Here is a 22,915-nt window from a genome sequence, read left to right on the forward strand (position 1 = left end):
ATTTTAAAATAATTTAGAACATATTAAGTTTGGTTCTATATGAATACGTATATTTCCATTTGGAACTAGACTAGTTCAGTTAATAATTTGCTGTCACCTTTTTAATTTTTAATTATAATTTTATGATTTTAGATCTTAATGTTTAAAAAGGATGTTTATTCTTTTATATAAAATTCTTTTTAATATTTGTGAGAACTTAATAAGATTATTTATTTTTGGAGTAAATGGTTATATTATTTTATGAAATATTTATTCATTTTTATGTGATTGTTTACTCTATTTGTAGCCCCTGAGGAAGCGGCTGCAAAGCTGCGAAACTCGGCCTGAGTCGGGCAATTTCATTGGCACGTCTCTGCATCAATAAAGTGTTGGAAAAGATACAGGCATCTATTTTTTTTGTGTTCAACTGACGGTATCATAGATCGCCTACCTCTGTTTTCTCGAGTATATTTCAGAGAATCTGGCCAAGGGGTTTATTCACCCGTCCAAGTCGCCTGCAGGGGCAGGCTTCTTCTTTGTCAGCAAGAAGGACGGCTCGCTGAGACCGTGTATAGACTATCTAGGCCTAAACTCCATTACCAAGCGGGATCGTTACCCGCTCCCGCTAATCCCGGAGCGCCTCAATAGGCTCCAGGGAGCGAAGATTTTCACAAAGTTGGACTTACGAGGTGCTTACAACCTAGTCAGAATTCGTCCCGGAGATGAGTGGAAAACCGCTTTTAATACCAGAGACGGGCATTACAAATACCTTGTGATGCCTTTTGGCTTATGTAATGCTCTGGCGGTGTTCCAGTACCTTATGAATGAGGTGTTACGGGACCTTCTGAACCCCTGCGTAATCATCTACCTCGACGATGTGCTAGTCTACTCCCAGGACCTGCCTTCACACAGTCAGCATGTCCGTCAAGTGCTCCAAATATTTAGGGAGCATGGTCTGTACGTGAAACTTGAAAAATATAGTTTGGAGAAGACGTCCCTGCCGTTCCTGGGCTACATAATCTCTGCAACAGGCTTTCAAATGGATCCTGAGAAAGTGGTGGCAATTAAGAATTGGCCTTGGCCGAGGGGCCTCAAGGCGTTGCAACGCTTCCTCGGCTTTTCCAATTTCTGCTGTCACTTTAATCCTAACTATTCCCGTCTTGTGGCCCCGTTGACGGCCCTCACCCGAAAGGGGGCCAACGCGGTGGATTGGCCTGTTCCCGCCTGCCAAGCCTTCGAGGCCCTCAAGGAATCGTTCTTGTTAGATACCTGCCTTCGTCATCCGGACCACAGCCGGCCCTTTGTGGTGGAAGTCGATGCCTCCAATGTGGCCGTGGGAGCCGTGCTGAGCCAGTACTCTGATTCGGGACAATTGTTACCCTGTTCATATTTTTCGAAGAAATTCTCACCGGCAGAGAGCAACTACTGTGTTGGTGATAAAGAGTTGCTAGCCGTGAAACTTTCCCTGGAGGAATGGAGACAGTGGTTGGAGGGAGCCAACCATCCGGTTACGATTTACACAGACCACAAAAACTTAGTTTTCTTGAAGCAAGCCCAACGCAAGCCCGGTGGTCGCTGTTTTTTTGATCGGTTCGACTTTACTCTACGCTACCGACCCGGCTCTATGAATGTTCGAGCCGATGCGCTCTCGCACTCCTCTGAGGTTGAAGAGACTCCTGACACTCCCCAGTACATTTTGGATCCCGCGAAAGTGAGCCTTGCAGCAACCTTGGTGTCCTCCCAAGGAAAGACCGTCGTTCCACATCGCTCCCGGAGAGCAGTCCTCACTTGGGCCCATAACTCCCTCACTGGGGGCCTTGCTGGCTGTAAAGGGACTTTAGACTTGTTGAACCGATTCTACTGGTGGCAGACGGTGAGACAGGACGTCCAAGCCTTTGTGGGCTCTTGCTCTACCTGTGCTGTTCAAAAGCCGCTCATCGGGAGGCCCAGGGGCCTGTTGCAACCATTACCCATTCCGGTGGAGCTTTGGACACACATCTCCACCGACTTTGTTGTGTACCTCCCCGTCTCAGGAAGTAATTCGGTCATTTGGGTGACCGTAGACCGATTCTCCAAGATGGCGCACTTTGTCCCCTTGCCAAAGTTGCCTTCTGCACCTGACCTAGCCAATCTCTTCGCTCAGCATATCTTTAGACTTCACAGTCTGCCGCAGGCTATAGTCTCCGATCGAGGACCACAGTTTACTGCTCGATATTGGAAAGCACTTTGCAAACGCTTCAGTGCGCAACTTAGTCTTTCGTCTTCGTTCCACCCCCAGAGTAATGGGCAAACGGAACGGACTAACCGAACCTTAAAGACTTTTCTCCGTTCATTCGTGAATGAACGACAAGATAATTGGGCCAAGTTACTCCCATGGGCGGAGTTCTCGTATAATAATCACACGCATGCTGCTACTGAAAGTTCGCCTTTCCTCGTTGTCTATGGGAAGCAACTTCGACCGCCCTTGCCTTCGCCTGAACCTAGTGCACTCCCGGCAGTGCAACTTTCAGCCCGCCAGCTTCTTTCCTTATGGACTTCTATCCAGAGAAAGATCAGTAAAGCCGCCCAGTCCGCCAAGAAATGGGCGGATAGGCATCGTCAGCCAGCGCCTATTTTCCTCTCAGGAGACCGCGTCTGGCTTAGTACAAAAAATCTATAGCTACGAATTCCATCTCGAAGAATAGCTGCGAGATTCTGTGGGCCGTTTCGAGTCGCCGAACGAGTAGATGCAGTCTCATACCGACTACGTCTGCCCTCCTCCATGCGCATACATGACATGTTCCATGTGTCATTGCTGAAGCCTCTTGTTTTATACAGATACCACTCCCGGGCTCCTGAACCATCGGATCTTTCAGTACCAGACGATGTTACGTATCAAGTACGTGAGATCTTGGATGTCCGGTTCCATCAACGACGCTGGGAGTACTTGCTTGCCTGGGAGGGTTGTGGACCCGAGGATAATTCTTGGGAACCTGCCCGTAACATCCTCGACAAGGACTTGTTACGGCAGTTCCATCTGGACCACCCAAGTAAACCCAGACCGGCTAAGAGGGGGCGTAAGAGGGGAGGTACTGTTGCGGTTGCGGCTGAGAGCGCCGCGACCAGACCCTTACCTCCGAGCTCCTGGACCTGTTCCCGCTCTTGGAGGCCTGGTTTGCGACCTGTTCGGTGGCGTCCCCGCGGGGCCCCGCCACCGGTAAGCCTCCCATGGACGCCCTGCTTCTAGGCGCGCATGCCACTTGGGCGCTTTTCTAGGCCGTTTCCCGCCAGTGGTGACTCCGCCCAGTTCCTGATGTCAGACGCCGCGGCCTTGATAAGCCGGCCGCAGACACTCAGTCTTTGCCTTGCAACGGGTTTCCCTCTTGGTTCCTTGTTGCTTCATGCCCCGGAGTGAGCTGCCTTGGTACTCGCTCCGTTCCTGCTTGCCTGCTACAGTACCTGCCTGGTTCTGGTACCAGAGTCTTGCTACAGTTCCTGCCTGGTTCCAGTACCCGAGTTCTGCTACAGTTCCTGTCTACTGTTCTAGTCTGGTTCCAGTTCCCAGTCCTGATCACCAACCCGCCTAAGTCCCAGCGGCCGGGCCCCTACGGGCTCCTCTCGGGGGAGCACCAGCTTCCAGGGTGAAGATCACCTCTACGTCCTGCCTGAACATCTGCCTCCCGGCCTGCCATATAGTAGAGACTTTGAACACCTTTCCCAGTCTCCTGCAGGTCGGCCCAAGGGTCCACTAAATTGAGACTCCATAACAGTAGCATGGGATCTTCTTAGTGTTTGGGTAATTGCCAGGTTCTTGTGGCCTGGTTTTGGCCTCTGTTGGAAACAGGATGCTGGGCTTGATGGATCCTTGGTCTGACCCATCATGGCAATTTCTTATGTTCTTATGTTCTGAAAATTACTGGTTTTCAGAGAAGCTAGAAGTACATGTGGTCTTCGACAGTGTATGTACTTTTAGCTGAAGTAAGAGGAGGCATTCCCAAGGGTATCTTTAAGGTTGAGGACAGAAAAATAATGCCAATGCATGACACTTTGAAAAGTACATAGGTTATTTTCCCTCACTTGGACAACCACACGAAAAACAATTGCAAAATGCACCAGGTTTGAACGTATGAACTTTATGATAATTTTGAAACAGAAATTATGTACATGATTTTCCTGTGACAATTTCTGTAAAATACATGTGTTAAAATTGTTGTGCATGGCTTGGACAATTCTCAAGGCAATTTACCTGCCTTCTGAAAATTGTTCCCCTTAGTGCAGCTAAAAGTACTTGGGCTTCCACAGTGTATATACTTTTACCAGCATTGAGGGAAAGTGTTCCTGGGGTTGTGTTTAGGGAAGGATCGATAATCAGCATGGCTAGATATCTATTTTGAATTTATGTCTTTCCTGCAAAAAAACTGTCCATAAGCAAAGCGGGTGGAGTGTCTCTGGGAACTTTTGTACCTGCGAGCAGTTTTCAAAGAGAAGGTATATTTGTGCTTTTCTTTTGAAAATGAGCTACAAAGTCATTGTACCTAAGCACGTTGCATAAAGGTAGGCTGGTTGAAAATTGCCCCAAAATATTTAAAGATTTCTTGTCATACAGATGTGGCCTTACACCATGTGCTGAGAACAAATAATCCCTCCATAGTTTCTTATGTTATGGCAATTTCTTATGTTCTTCAGCTAAAGAGAACATAAGAACATGCCATACTGGGTCAGACCAAGGGTCCATCAAGCCCATCATCCTGTTTCCAACAGTGGCCAATCCAGGCCATAAGAACCTGGCAAGTACCCAAAAACTAAGTTTCTAAGCATCCAGAGATATGAATCCAGTACCAGTGGGTTATGCACCTCTATTAGCAGATGGAGACGGAGCAAAGCTGACATCACAATTTCACCTTCGATGCATGGTGCCGGGCTCAGGAAGTCGCCGGCTCATGCCGGGATGCCCTCAAAGTGACCCCGTGGCGAGAAGTGCCCATGTTCCATCAATTGTGATGGTCTCCACCAGTCCTGGTGCCAGTCGCCAATCCACCTTGGGGATCTGACGAAGATCTGGCAATCCTTTCTGCCTCCCAGTTGGTTTTGGCATCGGCAACTTTCAAGGAAGAGTTGGAACGCAGAGTCCAGCTGACAGTGAAGCGAGCATTGGAAGGCATCGAGCTTGTAGCACTGATGGTGCCGATGCCTGACTATCCCTGTACTTATTGGTGTGTTACCAACCCAGTTGGCATCAATTCCTGCGAGGCCGTCGATGCCCGGCGAGGCACTAATGCTTCCCCTGACCATTACGGTACTCACTGTCGGTTTCGAGGAGGAGGAAGCTCCATCGAGGCCGGCAGGGACACTGAGGCCTGCAGGGGCCAGAATCGGCCTTCATCCAGGGCCGACATCAGTGCCACTGTTGCTCATGCCTCTGGACTTAGGCTGAGCACCTAGGGCCCCATCTCCTTTGAATTTCAATGAGGATGAGGCCCCATGCGACCCCTGGGGGCATGACATTGCAGAATCCTCCTCTGAAGACTTGGAGGGTCTCCCTTCAGAGCTGTCTCCTCCAGAAGAACAAAGGAGGTTTCCACCAGAGGACTTGACCTTTGTAAGTTTTGAGCGGGGAATGGCCAAGGCCATCCCTTTTCAGTTGATGACGGAGGATGATGCCAGGCACAAGATGCTGGAAATCCTCCAGTTCATGGAGAATTCTAAAGAGATTGTGGTGGTCCCGGTGCATGCGATCTTTAAGGAGTTGCTGCTGAGGATCTGGGAACACCCCCTCTTGGTACCTCTCCTGTAAACAGAAAGGTGGATGGGGTTTACATCATCCAACAGGCTACCGGAGAAGCATCAGCTGTCATACCATTCAGTTGTGGTCAAATATGCTCTCAAGAGGGCCAAGCACTCCTGGACCCATGCCTTGGTGCCCCTGGGGAAGGATCACAGAGCGATTGATGCTCTTGGGAGGAAGGTATTTCAGGGGCTACGCTCATTGTCCGCATTGCCTCTTAGTTCTACATGAGCCAATACACGCGCAACCTCTGGAAGCAGGTGCATGAGGCAGCTGAGCGGCTGTCTCAACAGCAGCAAGACACCTTCTTATCGTTGGTGTGTCAAGGCCTGGAGTGTGGAAAACACAAGGTTCGTTCAACCTATGATGTTTTTGAGATGGCATTGAGAGAGACTCTGTAGCGGGAATCGGCACCCGCAGAATGGCATGGCTGTAGGCCTTGGAGCTAGGACTGGAGGTACAGGAAAGACTTGCTGACTTGCCATGTACAGGAGAGAATCTCTTTGGTGTTAAGGTGACGGACACAGTGGCCTAGTTACGGGATCACCATGAGACCCTCCAGCAACTCTCTGCCAGCACTTCAGATCCACCCTCCTCAGCCAGGAGGTCTGTGAGGCAGGGCCAGAGGAAGTTTTTGTACCGACCAGAAGAAATACTATCCTCTAGCCCCTCACTCCTGATCTCAGAGGGTGAACTCCCACAGCTGTCCCAGGCAGCAGAGAGCTGCCAAGCCCCAGATGGTGCCCCAGCCAAATCCCGGGATGCAGTTTTGACTGGATCGTAGGGAGCATGAGCCAGCCACCTGTACCCGAGACCCTGGACAGGCTACATTTCTTTGCGGATCAGTGGACCAGGATAATCTCAGACCAGTGAGTTCTGACCATCGTTTTTCAAGGGTACCAATTGAACATATTGGGTGTCCTGCCAAATTGTCTCCTGTGCCTGTTTTGGGGGCCAATAGTGCATCAGGATCTCTATGTCCTCTTAATGACCAGAGCGGTCGAACCTGTCCCATGAAGGCAAAGAGGACTGAGATTCTACTCCCAGTACTTCCTGATTCTAAAGAGAACAGGGGGACTCCTTCCCATCCTAGACCTGAGGGCCTTGAACACGTTTCTCAAAAAAGAAAAGTTCATGATGGTTTCCATGGGCATCCTGATTCCCCTCCTGCTTAAAGGGGTCTGGCTATGCCCCCTCGATTTAAAGGACACATACACTCACATCAAGATCTTCCCAAATCACAGGAAGTATCTGAGATTTATGATCGGAAAACAGCACTTCCAGTACAGAGTGTTGCTGTTCAGGCTAGCTTCGACTCCACATGTCTTTACAAAATGCCTGATCGTGGTGGGGGCGCATCTCTGTAGGCTGGGAGTGCATGTTTTCCCTTACTTGGATGATTGGCTGGTCAAGAGCGCCTCTCAGGCAGGGGCCAGTAGGTTCATGCGTTTGCCATCCGGGTGTTGGATTCAATAGGGTTCATCATCAACTACCCAAAGTTCCATCTCAGCCCATCATCTCGATTGGACTTCATAGCAGCTCTGCTAGACATAGCTCAGGCAAAAGCCTTCCTGCCACAATCCTGGGTGGTCACCTTGGCATCCATAGCGACGGTGATTCCATAGAGCCATCAGGTTTCAGCTCGGTACATGTTTATGCTGTTGGGCCACATGGCTGCAGCCGTTCATGTTACTCCATTGTAGGGATGTGCATAAATTTATTTTTCATTGGGGTTTCGTTTTCAGGTCCGGGATGGGCCATTTCGGTCCACTCCCCGGATCGGAAAACTTTTTTCATCCAATTTCGGGAAAACAAACCCCCCCCCCCACCCCTTCAAACTTAGTTAACTACAACCCCCCCAACCCTCCTGATCCCCCCAAGACTTGCCAAAAGTCCCTGGTGGTCCAGTGGCGGTCCCGGGAGCGATCTCCCGCTCTCGGGCCGTCTGCTGCCAGTAATCAAAATGGCGTCAATGGCCCTTTGCCCTTACCATGTGACAGGGGCTACCGGTGCCATTGGTCGGCCCCCTGTCATATGGCAGGAGCAATGGATGGCCCTCGCCATTTTTTAAGATGCGCTGCCAGTCTATTGCTCCTACCATATGACAGAGGCCGGACAATGGCACCGGTAGCCCCTATCACAAAGCCTTCTGACAATTCCATCAGTCAAGACAGCAAGACTAACACAGGTAAGAGAAAGGGCATTATCCTTAGCAGGACCCATTTTATGGAACTCCATGCCATTGGAATTAAGACTACAAAGAGAAAACAAAACTTTCAGAAAAAATCTGAAAACTTGGCTATTCAAACAAGCCTTTCAAAAAGAGAAGGGAGAATAGAGTCCAGGGAAATGCAAGGCCTAAACCAGGTAAGTGCAAGGGACAAAACACCCACGCAAACAGAAATCACTAAGGGTGTATGTTTTTTGTTTTTAATAGAATTCATCAGTAAAGGATAAGTTACTTATAGAATGAGTCCTTGACTCAAACTACTATAGAATCAAACGGGACATGATAGTGTTCACTCTCATTTAACAACTAACATTGATTAAAACTATGTTACCGAACATTATGGCACCTGTGTAAACTGATAGAGGTTAATAGCATTTCTTTTGTGCCTTACTGTAAACCGTTGTGACAGTACCCACCTTAACGACGGTATAGAAAAAGTTTTAAATAAATAAATAAATAAATAAGGGCAAAGGGCCATCGGCGCCATTTTCATTACTGGCAGCCGACGGCCCAAGAGCAGAAGATCGCTCCCGGGACCCCCACTGGACCACCAGGGACTTTTGGCAAGTCTTGGGGGGGTCAGGAGGGTGGGGGAGTGTGTAGTTAATTAAACTTGAAGAGTTGGAGTGGGTTTGGGGGGGGGTTTGGTTTTTTTTTAATGTGTGCCCTTTCTCCCCCCCCCCAAAAAAAAAAACGATAGGAAAACCACATGAAATTTCATGGGTTTTCCTTTTGTTTTGTTCGCTTCCCAAAATGCAATGAAATAGGAAATATCCTCTTTATTTCTTATTTCATTACAAACGAATGCACACCACTACTTCACTGGCACGCTTACACATGCATAGAGCCCAATGTACTCTGAGTCTGCAGTGGCACCAGGCCAGCTTACAGGTTCCCATCCGAGTCACTACATCCCTCCGGGACTCTTTGTCCTAGTGGTGGGTTCTCTCAAATTTGGAATGGGGAATAACTTTCCAAAATCCCCCCTACCCAAATTGTCCTAACCACGGATGTGTCTGCCTTGGGGTGGGGAGCACATGTAGAGGGGCTCTGCACCAAGGGCGGATCTATATACAGACAACCACCAACAAGGACTGAATTACATAGGCTGGGTAAACAAATAAGCATGGGTGTAGCTTGCTTATTGCGGCGGTTACTACCCCTAACTAAGCTAGATATTTCACTTAGATGCAGTTCCAACACTGCTGTCTACATTAATGGTGGGGATAGAACCAAAGGGTTACTAAGAGCCAAGAGTAACATATAAGAATGAGAAAAAAAAAAGGTGCGAAACTTGCTGGACAGACTGGATGGGCATTTGGTCTTCTTCTGCCGTCATTTCTATGTTTCTATGGTCTGCCCAGGAAGCATGATGTCAAATCAACTTCCTGGAGCTCTTGGTGATCAGGTACAGGCTGTGGGCTTTCAGAGATCGGCTGTTCAACAACATTTTCCTGATCCAAACAGCCAACCAAGTAGCGATGTGGTATGTTAACAAGCAGGGGGTCACAGTCATACCTCCTGTGTCAGAAAGCGGTCCAGATCTGGTCCTGTAGCCTGTCCCATGGGGTTGTACTCAGTGCTATGATTCTGGCCAGAATGGAGAACATAATAATGGACAGACTGAGTCGTGTTTTCAGACCCCACGAGTGGTCTTTGGACTAGGGGGTGGTGAATCGGATCTTCCGGCTCTGGGGAAACCCAGATGTGGACTTGTTCGCGTCCCCCTGCAAGAGGAAGGTTCCTCAGTTCTGTTCTCTGTACAGATCAGATGGTGAACCATCCTTTAATGCCTTTGCCCACCATTGGGGCAAGAGTCTTCTATACGCGTATCCTCCGATTCCTCTGGTGATGAAAGAAGCTTCACAAAGACCGAGGGACTATGATCCTCATAGCCCCTCAATGGCCGAGTCAGATCTGGTTTCCACTCATTCGGGGAGTTGTCCATCCAGAGACTGATTAGTCTGGGGACTTCTTCAGATCTCATCACACAGATTAGATGTTGAGAGGTTAATTCTGCAGCCTATGGACTGAAGTGGAGGAGGTTTTCTGTGTGGTGTGAGCAGAAAGCCCTAGATTTGTTCTCCTGCCTCACACAAAAACTGCTTGACTACCTCCTACACCTTTCGGAGGCTGGCTTGAATACCAATTCTGTTAGAGTTCATCTCAGTACAGTTGGTGAATACCACCAAGGTGTAGATGGTACACCCATCTCTGTACAGCTGATAGTTGTATGTTTCATGCAGGGCTTGCATGAATTGAAGCCTCCCCTAAGGCCTCCCTCTATGTCTTGGGACCTCAAAGTGGTGATCGTTCAGGTGATGAAAGCTCCCTTTGAGCCGCTGCACTCCTGTGACCTGAGGTACCTGACCTGGAAGGTCATATTTTTGGTGGTGGTCACTTCAGCATGCAGGGTCAAGTGAGCTCTAGACCTTAGTGATTTATCCATCTTATACCAAGTTTTAACATGATAGGGTGGGGTCTTGTTAAGTTCCTGCCTAAGGTAGTGACGGATTTCTATCTTAACCAATCAATTGTCCTGCCAACATTCTTTCCCAGGCCCCATTTGCACCAAGGCAAATGAGCACTGCACAGTTTGGATTGCAAGAGAGACCCTTAGCCTTCTGTCTGGAGCAGATAGAAGCCCATAGTCAGTCCACCCAACTTTTTATTTCTTTTGACAGGAATAGGTTGGGAGTTGCTGTTGCCAAACAAATGCAATCCAATTGGCTAGCAGACTGCATCTCCTTCTGTTATGCCCAGGCAGGACTGCATCTTGAGGGTCATGTCAAGGCTCATTCTGTCAGAGCTATGGCAATGTCGGTGGCCCACTTGCAAGCCATTCCCCATGGAGGAGATGTGCAAGGCTGTGACGTGGAGTTCTCTCCACACATTTGCATCTCACTACTGTCTAGAAAGGGTTGGCTGACGTGACAGTAGGTACGGCCAAGTCTGTCCTTCGAAATCTTTGAGGTGTAGAGCCCAACTCTCCCTGCCTAGAGCCTATTGTTTGGGTTTAGGCTGTCTCTCCCTCTGTTACCAACAGCACTGCGGTTGTTGTGCCCGTTGGCACCTGTTTTTTTTGCTTGTTGGTCCCCTTTTGTGTTGGGGAGCAGCCTGTAGCTAGGGATTCACCCATGTGTGAGGACTACCATCCTGCTTGTTCCAGGAGAAAGTAGAGTTGCTTTCCTGTAACAGGTGTTCTCCTAGGACAACAGCATGGTAGTCCTCACAAAACCCGCCCACCACCCTACAGAGTTGGGTTTCTCCTGTTTTTTGTTTTAATCGAAATTCTATGTTACGAGACTGAAGAGGGACGCTGCGTGGACACATAGTTTAGGGCATGCTGGGCATGCTCAGTGTACATAGTCAAAGTTCCAGAAACTTTGACACAAGTTTTCAGTGCCAGGCTTCATCTGATGATATCACCCTTATGTGAGGATTAACATCCTGCTGTCCTATGAGAACTCCTGGTTTACTTGTAACAATCTGCTATATATACCCCTGCAGGGACATCAGTCTGCAGTATTCTCAGTCTCCAGCAGATGGTGAATGTGCATCTCCCTACTGAGAATTGCTTCAAGTTTTAGAAGGAGAAAAAAGAAGGAAATTTAATTTGCCATACTCTCCTGGGGTGATACCAAATGGTCTCTCCCCCAGTAGAGAATTCCCGAGGTGATTTGTCAGATGAGTACCTTGGTCTGGTAGCTAGTTTTTCAGCTGGCGTAGACTTAGCTGCTGAAACAGCTGAAAAGGCAGTGGGTGCAGGTGCACCAATCCGATGTTTGTTCTCGCCTCCGAGGGAGCTTAAGAGAATGGCGGGTTGAGCAGCTCTTTTTGGACTAGGCCCCGCTCATAGGCTTTTCTCTGTGCACTGCTTGGTAGGCTGTGACAGCGTTTTCGTGCATTTTTCTGTATGTTAGACTGCGAGTGCATCCGGCTATGCATCCAGTTCTGCACCCAGTTTTTGGGCGCTTAGTTGGGCATCCAGTTGGTGGCGGTGTCTACCTTGGGCGCGTGCTTTCTGTACGCACAATTTGGATGGATATTGAGGACACTCACTTTTTGGGCACTCATCAAGGCATAGGGTTGTGCGCTTACATTTTGGATGCTTAAATTTTGGATACACAATTTTTACAGCACAGTTTCAGCTGGATGCACTCCTTTCAGTCGCCTGTTAAGCGTACTGACTGACTAATCAATACAGTATAAAACCCTTTGTACATTACATAAGTTAATATATAATGAAAATACTGATTGGCTGAACACAGCCCTCCACGTACACGTCCCTAACAGAAACCTGAGATCAGCTAATAAAGCTTTACTGTCCATCCCCTCAATCAAAACAGCCAAACTAACCCAAGTAAGGGAAAGAGCGCTCTCCTTAGCAGGTCCTATGCTATGGAACTCCATGCTCGTCGATATCAGATTACAAAGAGACAGCAAAACCTTCAGAAAACATTTAAAAACATGGTTATTTAAACAGGCATACAACAAAGAGAAAGGAGAGTAGAACACAGAGAAAAAAAGAAAGCGATTGGCAACACACCCTAAACACACCACCCAAATCAACACGGGTACACTTTCTATTTTAATCTTAGATTCCCTTTTTAAATCCCGCTTCAAAAATAAACGGTCATAACATAACACATCCAATTATGAGTTGTTATAACTACTTTTGTTACCGTAATGTCTCGGCACATGTATAGTGATAGAGTTTTTAATCTGTTTCCAATATTAATATTTGTGCCTTATTGTAAACCGTTATGATGGTACCTAACTTAATGACGGTATAGAAAAGTTTTTAAATAAATAAATAAATAAACAAATAAATAAATAATGGTGCCTATAGCTAAAAAACCTAAACACCTTACTCTCTGTGCTTCTTGTCATATTCAGGTATCTCAGCCTGGCATTCCCTCTTAACTTGTGCCAGCACTGCTTGGAGGCTCAGGGAGAATTGCCTTTGATTTTACCAAGCTTGGTTCTTCCCAGCCTGATGAGGGCCTGGGTACAGATGTGTCAGAGGGGACGCTTACAACACCCGTAACTGGTTTGTCAGTGGGGGGAGTAGTTCAGTGGGCACAGGACAGGTGCTTCCTGGTTTTGGCATGTATCCTTCTGCCTTTTCTTGGCTGGAATTTTTTCAAGGATTGCAATCCTTTCTTCAGGCACAGACCTTAGCCCCGAGAAATCTTGCTAAGTAAGAGTAGCAACTGTTGACCCTCCGCACGCAGGGTGCTGTGGTTAAGTGTTGAAGTACACCTAGATCAGCAGCCGGTCTTCCCAACAGGGATCCAGATGGTACAGATGATGAAGCCAATCCTTAACACTCCCTGGAGAATGGTGAAATTCCTCTGGGATTGGAACCATATGTTGCGGTTCTATTGTAGAGATAAGTTACCAGCTCTGATTTTCTAGACATTAAAGATAGGGATGTGAATCGTTTTTCTGACGATTGAAAATGTCGGAAGATATTTTCAAACTCGTCAGAATTCGGGGGGCCCCCGAACCCGATAGGAAAACCCCTCGAAATCTTTTGTGGGGTTCTCTTATCGTTTTTGGGGGGGCAGGAAGAAAGGGCACTTAAAAATAACCCCCAAACCCACCCCGACCCTTTAAATTTAATTCTTTCTAATCCCCCACCCCCCAAACTTTTTTAAAGTACCTGGTGGTCCAGCGGGGGTCCCAGGAGCTATCTCCCGCTCTCGGGCCGTCGGCTGCCACTAATCAAAATGGCGCCGATGGCCCTTTGCCCTTAGCATGTGACAGGGTATCCATGCCATTGGCTGGCCCCTGTCACATGGTAGGAGCACTGGATGGCCCATGCCATTTTTAAAGATGGCACCAGCCGTCCATTACTCCTACCATGTGACAGGGGCCGGCCAATGGCACGGATACCCTGTCACATGCTAAGGGCAAAGGGCCATTGGCGCCATTTTGTTTACTGGCAGCCGACGGCCCGAGAGCGAGAGATCGCTCCCGGGACCTCCGCTGGACTACCAGGTACTTTAAAAAAGTTTTTGGGGGGGGGGTCGGGTGGGGGATTAGAAAGAATTAAATTTAAATGGTCGGGGTGTTTTGTTTTTTTTCGGCACGACACAGCCAATTTAAACGGGTAAAAACCGTGGGAACGAAGATTTGCCGCGGTTTTTACCAGAACCTGATACTGGAAACGAGTCCAGTACTGATTCACATCCCTAATTAAAGATGCTGGGAGTCCCTGGGGATGAAATTATATCTGAGCCAAAGAGAAATCCCATTTTGATTTATTTGCATAAAACCTCTTTTTTCCCCTGTTATGGAGGCCATTCACCCAAGAGGTTAATTTTAAAGGGGGACGAGTCTTGGAAGGCCTGTACCCCTGGATCTAGTGATGAGAGAGTGGTTGTATTTTCAGAAAGTGAACGCGCTTGTGTGTGCTGTCATCAAGCAGATGAATATCCCCATGGAGGGAGGAACAGCCTTGAAGGATGTGCACAATAGAAGGATTGAGGCCATCCTTAAGCAAGCATTTGAAGTGGTGGCAATGACTTTGCAGATAGCTTCTTGTTGTTCCCTGGAGGCTTGCTCCTGTTTACTTCTCTCTCAGGAGGTTGATGAGTCTGGTGTGAATTCCAGAGCAGTGATGGAACCAGAAGCTGCCTTTTTAGCAGACGCAGGCTGCAATTTGGTCTGTACCTCTGCCACAGGAGTGGCTTGGTTGGCTGATGTGACCTCCAAGGCTAACCTTACGAAGTTGCCCTTTAAAGGCTCGCTTTTGTTTAGGAGCGAGTTGGAGAAAATGGCCAATAAGTGGAGTGAATCCCCAGTTCCTCAGTTGCTGAAAGATAAGAAGCAGACGCCATGCTCTTTAGCATTCAAGGTCATGCTAGAGGACCCTAGCGTTTTCGACCCTACAGAGGAGCGGCCTTTCAGAGGACTCGACCTTTCGGTAGGTCTCAGGTCTTTCATCCCAGACAGCCTAGATGTGGTGCAGACTTAGGTAGTGGAGCCCCCCGAGCCTCCCAATGAAGTGTGCTGATCCAACCCAAGGAACAGGAGATAGGGGGTCATCGCTCTCTTTTATCGGAGGTGGGTTGAGATCACATCAGACCAGTGGGAGGTTTCTAAACTTTTCTGGAAGATGGATCGCCTTTTGTCCTCCACGGTGGAGGTAAACAGGGCGAACCAGCTTTGTGGGCTACAGTAGCTCGCTGGATTAAGGAGGTAGTCATGGCCTTGTATGTGGATGCTGAGCAGTCAGGTTAGGGCTCAGGCAGTATCATGGGCGGAAGTTAGATTGTTGTCTCCCGTCGACATTTGCCGAACTGCGGAATGGTCCTCCTTACACACCTTTTCCAGGTAATATTGTCTGGATGTGCAGGCCCAGGACGACGCAGCCTTTGTACATGCGGTTTTGACTGGACCGCGGGCAGCCTCCCGCCCTGTTCAGGAGTAGCTTTGGTACTGATCTTTGTACTTCCCATGTAAATTGTCTGTCTCCGTTCGAAACTTGTAAACCATTGTGATGGCGGAACCGAACGACGGTATATAAAACTCGATCAATAAATAAATAAATAAATACATACATACATACATCCCACTAGTTCTGGATTCATCTGACTGGATGCTAAGAAATGAGAAATTACTACTTACCTTTTCTTTAGACCAGACAGACGAATCCAGCTTCCCGCCCTTGGCTGCCAAATGATTGTGCTATGGTCCTCTTGCGTGGCTATATATTCCAGGGGTTACTGGTAAGTGTTAATCCAGTCCCTAAACTAGTGTTAATACATTCTTTGTCTGAGCTCAGTGTTTCCTGTTGGCTGAGTACTGAAATGGTTATCTGTTATTATTCAAGTTTTTGCTAGTCTGTCCACAGTTGGCTTTTGAAGAGAATACTAGCAGACTGATGTCACTGCAGGGGTATATATACTGTGATGTCAGCTTTGCTCCGTCTCCATCTGCTGGTAGAGGTGCATAATCCACTGGTTCTGGATTCATCTGTCTGGTCTAAAGAAAAGAAAATTATCAGGTAAGTAATAATTTCTCATTACTGAAAAACAAGTGAGGCCAATAAGGTTTCAAGTTCAATAGAAGCCGAGTGAACCATTTGGGATCTCTGTTCATTCACTTATTGTCATGTGAGAACCAACAAGGTGAGCTGGTTTCTCAGATTCTGTCAGTGAGCGGTAAACAGTAATAGAACTCTATTTAAACAGCAAAGTAACAGAGGAATCAGCCAATTAAGTTTAAAGGTGGGTGCATGAGGAACCAATGGGAAGTGTTTGTTTATGTTTCTCATTAACTTGCAGTGGATGTGACTTTGGATCCTGGAACTGCTCATCCTAAAATTGTGCTGTCTGAAGATCGGAAACATGTGCGACATGGAAACACAAGACATAAACTGCCCGACAATCCTGAGAGATTTAATACTACTGTGAGTGTCCTGGGGTGTGAGATCTTCACCTCAGGGAAACACTACTGGGAGGTGGAGGTGGGAGACACAACTGACTGGGCATTTGGGGTTTGTAAAGATACTGTGAACAGGAAAGGAAGGATCACACTGTCACCTGTGGATGGATACTGGGCATTGGGACTTTGGGATGAAAATGAATACTCAGCCTATACCTCCCCAACCACTGACCTTCTCCTGAAAGTGAAACCCCAAGCAGTTGGAATTTTCTTAGACTATGAGGCAAGAAAGGTCTCATTTTACAATGCAGATGAGAAATCTCATCTCTTCACTTTCCCTGACATCTTTGCAGGGAATCTCCGGCCATATTTCAGCCCTGGACTGAATACAGGAGGCACAAATGTAGGAGCTCTTAGAATCAGACCAATCCCAGACTGGCAATGAGAAAAAGCCAGGCTCAGATATGTTATATGTAATCATGGAGCTGATTTTCCAGACAGTTCAAGAAAGTTCCTCATGAGAGGCTTCTAGGAAAAGTAAAAAGTCATGGGATAGGTGGTGATGTCCTTTCGTGGATTGCAAACTGGCTAAAAGACAGGAAACAGAGAGTAGGATTAAATGGGCAATTTTCTCAGTGGAAGGGAGTGGACAGTGGAGTGCCTCAGGGATCTGTATTGGGACCCTTACTGTTCAATATATTTATAAATGATCTGGAAAGAAATACGACGAGTGAGATAATCAAATTTGCAGATGACACAAAATTGTTTAGAGTAGTTAAATCACAAGCAGATTGTGATAAATTGCAGGAAGACCTTGTGAGACTGGAAAATTGGGCATCCAAATGGCAGATGAAATTTAATGTGGATAAGTGCAAGGTGATGCATATAGGGAAAAATAACCCATGCTATAATTACACGATGTTGGGTTCCATATTAGGTGCTACAACCCAAGAAAGAGATCTAGGTGTCATAGTGGATAACACATTGAAATCGTCGGTTCAGTGTGCTGCGGCAGTCAAAAAAGCAAACAGAATGTTGGGAATTATTAGAAAAGGAATGATGAATAAAACGGAAAATGTCATAATGCCTCTGTATCGCTCCATGGTGAGACCGCACCTTGAATACTGTGTACAATTCTGGTCGCCGCATCTCAAAAAAGATATAATTGCGATGGAGAAGGTACAGAGAAGGGCTACCAAAATGATAAGGGGAATGGAACAACTCCCCTATGAGGAAAGACTAAAGAGGTTAGGACTTTTCAGCTTGGAGAAGAGACGACTGAGGGGGGATATGATAGAGGTGTTTAAAATCATGAGAGGTCTAGAACGGGTAGATGTGAATCGGTTATTTACTCTTTCGGATAGTAGAAAGACTAGGGGGCACTCCATGAAGTTAGCATGGGGCACATTTAAAACTAATCGGAGAAAGTTCTTTTTTACTCAACGCACAATTAAACTCTGGAATTTGTTGCCAGAGAATGTGGTTCGTGCAGTTAGTATAGCTGTGTTTAAAAAAGGATTGGATAAGTTCTTGGAGGAGAAGTCCATTACCTGCTATTAAGTTCACTTAGAGAATAGCCACTGCCATTAGCAATGGTTACATGAAATAGACTTAGTTTTTGGGTACTTGCCAGGTTCTTATGGCCTGGATTGGCCACTGTTGGAAACAGGATGCTGGGCTTGATGGACCCTTGGTCTGACCCAGTATGGCATTTTCTTATGTTCTTATATTAGAAGATGTCTTTTTCTCTAATTATGCATTATTTTACTCAGCTGTGATTTGTGACCACTGATGTGAACTATCCATATTTGTGTTTGGGTTTTTTTTTTAAAGAATTTACTAGTGTAGAAATATTAAGTTGTTAAGATGTCATTTCTTTTTAATGATAACATATTATTTAAATAAGAACATAGAGGTGAATTTTCAAATCCATGTACACAAACTAATGCACACAAAGTTACACCTGCATTATGGAACTCAAACAGTAATAAGCCTACCTCTGAAAAGGCAGCACTGCAAAAATTACACCAGGCCCTAAACACCAATACACTTCCTATTAGGAAAACAGAACAAGCCAAGCTGCTATATAGAAACATAGAAATGACGGCAGAAGAAGACCAAATGGCCCATCCAGTCTGCCCAGCAAGCTTCACACATTTTTTTCTCTCATACTTATCTGTTTCTCTTAGCTCTTGGTTCTATTTCCCTTCCACCCCCACCTTTAATGTAGAGAGCAGTGATGGAGCTGCATCCAAGTGAAATATCTAGGGGTAGTAGCCGCCGCAATAAGTGAAATATTAGGGGTAGTAGCCGCCGCAATAAGCAAGCTACACCCATGCTTATTTGTTTTACCCAGACTATGTTATACAGCCCTTATTGGTTGTTTTTCTTCTCCCCTGCCGTTGAAGCAGGGAGCTATGCTGGATTTGCGTGAAGTATCAGTTTTCTTTTTTTCTCCCCTGCCGTTGAAGCAGAGAGCTATGTTGGATATGCGTGAAATATCAGTCTTCTCCCATGCTGTTGAAGCAGAGAGCCATGCTGGATATGCATCGAAAGTGAAGTATCAGGCACATTTGGTTTGGGGTAGTAACCGCCGTAACAAGCCAGCTACTCCCCGCTTTGTGAGTGCGAACCCTCTTTTCTTCTCCCCTGCCATTGAAGCAGAGAGCTCTGCTGGATGTGTGAAGTATCAGTTTTTCTTCTCCCCTGCCATTGAAGCAGAGAACTATGCTGTATATGCATTGAAAGTGAAGTATCAGGCTTATTTGATTTGGGGTAGTAACCGCCGTAACAAGCCAGCTACTCCCCTCTTTGTGAGTGTGAATCCTTTTTTCCACATTTCCTCTTGCTGTTGAAGCTTAGAGCGATGTTGGAGTCACAGTAAGCATGTGTATGTTTATTTAATAAGGGTATTGTCTCCAGGCAGTAGCCATCATTCTGGCGAGTCACCCACTCTTCATTTGCGGCCTCTTGACTTTATGGATCCACAGTGTTTATCCCACGCCCCTTTGAAGTCCTTCACAGTTCTGGTCTTCACCACATCCTCCGGAAGGGCATTCCAGGCATCCACCACCCTCTCCGTGAAGAAATACTTCCTGACATTGGTTCTGAATCTTCCTCCCTGGAGCTTCAAATCGTGACCCCTGGTTCTGCTGATTTTTTTCCTACGGAAAAGGTTTGTCGTTGTCTTTGGATCATTAACACCTTTCAAGTATCTGAAAGTCTGTATCATATCACCTCTGCTCCTCCTTTCCTCCAGGGTGTACATATTTAGATTCTTCAATCTCTCCTCGTACGTCATCCGATGAAGATCCTCCACCTTCCTGGTCGCCCTTCTCTGTACTGCCTCCATCTTGTCTTTGTCTTTTTGAAGATACGGTCTCCAGAACTGAACACAGTACTCCAGGTGAGGCCTCACCAAGGACCTGGACAAGGGGATAATCACTTCCCTTTTCTTACTCTATATTCCTCTCTCTATGCAGCCCAGCATTCTTCTGGCTTTAGCTATCGCCTTGTCACATTGTTTCGCCGACTTCAGATCATTAGACACTATCACCCCAAGGTCTCTCTCCTGCTCCGTGCACATCAGCCTTTCCCCCCCCATCGAATACAGTTCATTCGGATTTCCACTCCCCATATGCATGACTTTGCACTTCTTGGCATTGAATCTCAGCTGCCATATCTTCGACCACTCTTCCAGTTTCCTTAGATCTCGTCTCATTCTCTCCACTCCTTCTGGCGTGTCCACTCTGTTGCAGATCTTAGTGTCATCCGCAAAAAGACAAACCTTACCTTCTATCCCGTCCGCAATGTCGCTCACAAAGATATTGAACAGGACCGGTCCCAACACCGATCCTTGTGGTACACCACTTAAAACCACTCTCTCTTCAGAGAAGGTTCCATTTACCATCACACATTGTCTTCTGTCCGTCAACCAATTTGCAATCCAGGTCACCACCTCGGCACTCACTTTTAAGCTTCTCGTTTTATTCACCAGTCTCCTGTGCGGAACCGTATCAAAAGCTTTGCTGAAATCCGAGTATATGATATCGAGTGCTCTTCCTTGATCCAATTCCTTGGTTACCCAGTCAAAAAAGTCAATTAGATTTGTCTGACAGGATCTTCCCTCTGGTGAATCCATGCTGCCTCTGGTCCATCAATTCTGACTGTAGATAGTTCACTATTCTCTCTTTCAACAGTGACTCCATTACTTTTCCCACCACCGAAGTGAGGCTAACCGGTCTGTAGTTACCAGCCTCCTCTCTGTTCCCACTCTTGTGAAGCGGGACCACCACCGCTCTTCTCCAATCACTCGGCACCACTCCCGTTTCTAGGGATCTATTGAACAGGTCGCACAGCGGTCCCACCAGCACATCTCTGAGCTCCCTCAGTATCCTTGGATGAATCCCATCAGGCCCCATGGCTTTGTCCACTTTCAGATTCTTTAGCTCTTCCCATACATTATCTACTGTAAATGGATTTTCCTCTGTTCCGCTTCCCTCCAGTTTCTTGTTGTGTAGAGATGTTCCTTCTCCAGGGTCTTCTTTAGTGAACACAGAGCTGAAGTATTCGTTTAATATTTCTGCCATTTCTTCGTCTCTCTCCACACATTGATCATTTCCACCTTTCAATTTCACTATACCACTTTGGACTTTTCTCTTTTCGCTGATGTATCTGAAAAATGTTTTGTCACCATATTTTATCTCCTTGGCAATCCTCTCTTCTGCTTGACTTTTTGCCAACTTGATTAATTTCTTAGTCTCCCTCAGTTGAATCAGATATTCTTCTTTGTGCTCCTCCCTTTGGGATCTTTTGTATTTCTTGTATGCAGTTCTTTTAGCTTTAATTTTGTCAGCCACCTCCTTTGAGAACCAGATAGGTTTCATTTTTCTTTTGCTTTTCTTTACATTTCTAACATATAGAGCAGTTGCCTTGGCGATTGCTCCTTTTAGATTGGTCCACTGCTGATCCACATCTCTCTCATTTTCCCATCCATTTAGTTCTTCCTCTAGGTACTTCCCCATTTCCTCAAAGTCTGTGTTTTTGAACTGTAAAACTCAGGTCTTTGTGCTTCTTTTCCATATTCTTTTAGTGATATTAAACCATACCGTTTGATGATCACTGGTGCTGAGGTGGGCGCCCACCTTGACATCAGAGACGATATCTCCATTATTGAGCACTAAGTCGAGAATAGTTCCTTCTCTTGTGGGTTCCAATACCATTTGTTTGAACAAAGATACTTGCATGGCATCCACTATTGCTCTACTGTTTTTAAATTCTGCAGATGGGATTTTCCAGTCTACATCTGGCATATTAAAGTCACCAACGATCACCACTTCCCCTTTCTTACCTATCTTATGGATGTCTTCGACCAGATCTCTGTCCAGCTCTTCCTTTTGGTTTGGAGGCCTGTAAACCACTCCACTATAAATGGATGCTCCATCATCTGTTTTTAGGTCGACCCATAGTGCTTCTTCCTTGCCCCAACTTCCTTGCAGCTCAGATGCTTGGATATTATTTCTGACATAAAGAGCCACACCTCCCCCTTTTCTATCCACTCTGTCCTTCCTTAACAAGTTATAGCCTGGTATTGCCGTATCCCAATCATGAGATTCTGTGAACCATGTCTCTGTGATAGCAACGATGTCCAGTTCTGCCTCTGTCATTAGGGCCTGCAGATCTGGGATTTTATTTCCCAAACTATGAGCATTTGTAGTCATAGCTTTCCAGGTACTCTCTTTACGGTTATTGCTTTTCCTGTACTCCTTATGAGACTTTAGTTGAGATTTGTTATTCACTTTACTCTTTCCTTTTGCAGTTGTGCCATTGATGACAGTTATCCATCTCAATTAGCTTTTTCTTTTGGTTATGGATCTTGAAGTTCTGCATGCATTGGTTTTTTCTCTTTTCTGGTAACACGTCAATGTTTTTCTCTAGAATTTCTTCAGTTAATATAGGGAGGGCTTTATGTTCTTGTTGCATTTGATACTGTGTGTGTTTCCTTGTTACAGGTCTAATTCTACCAGAGCCCACTGTGCTCCTGTTTTTTAATGATTTACTTGATGAACTGATTGAGTGGGGGGGTATACTTGTTGGCTTCCCATCTGTCAAGAATGGGTGACTGTGGGACACGTGTTATCCTACGTGAGTCTACTGTATTTCTTTTTCTTGACTCCTGGTTATTCTTTGGTGTTGGGGGATTATTTTCTGAGTAATGCAATGTGGGTGTAATTCTTGTAATTGAAGCTAATTGAGCTTTAACCTCAGTCAGCTCCGTTTTCAAAGAAGAGAGCTGTGCACAGATCGGGCAAGCTCCAAGTCTCCAGATGCTTTCCCTCAGAATAAAGGCTCTACAAGATCCCTACCAAGAAACTACAAGCTTGCAGAACACCCTTAGCTGGGTCACACATGCAAAACAGACAGACAGACCCTCACCAAATACAGAATAAGGTGACCAAAAAGCTAATGTTTTTGTTTTTGCGTTGTTGCACTGCATACAGAGTTTGGCTTCTTGCTGTTTCCAGTTCAGATTTTGTCTCCACATT

General features: G+C 46.4%; 1 protein-coding gene across 1 annotated transcript in view; it reads left to right on the forward strand.

Annotated features, from left to right (window-relative positions):
* LOC115088727 (E3 ubiquitin-protein ligase TRIM39-like) overlaps positions 1-16,953 on the forward strand; it is a 100,190-nt gene extending 83,237 nt beyond the window's left edge. Inside the window, exon 8 of the mRNA XM_029596969.1 lies at positions 16,271-16,953. Coding sequence (XP_029452829.1) covers positions 16,271-16,815 — 545 coding nt within the window. The 3' untranslated portion in view covers positions 16,816-16,953. The remainder of the gene's footprint in view (positions 1-16,270) is intronic.
* The last annotated feature ends 5,962 nt before the right edge of the window (positions 16,954-22,915 follow it).

This window comes from Rhinatrema bivittatum, chromosome 3 (assembly GCF_901001135.1).
Source record: "Rhinatrema bivittatum chromosome 3, aRhiBiv1.1, whole genome shotgun sequence".
In the NCBI taxonomy this organism is placed as follows: Eukaryota; Metazoa; Chordata; class Amphibia; order Gymnophiona; family Rhinatrematidae; genus Rhinatrema; species Rhinatrema bivittatum.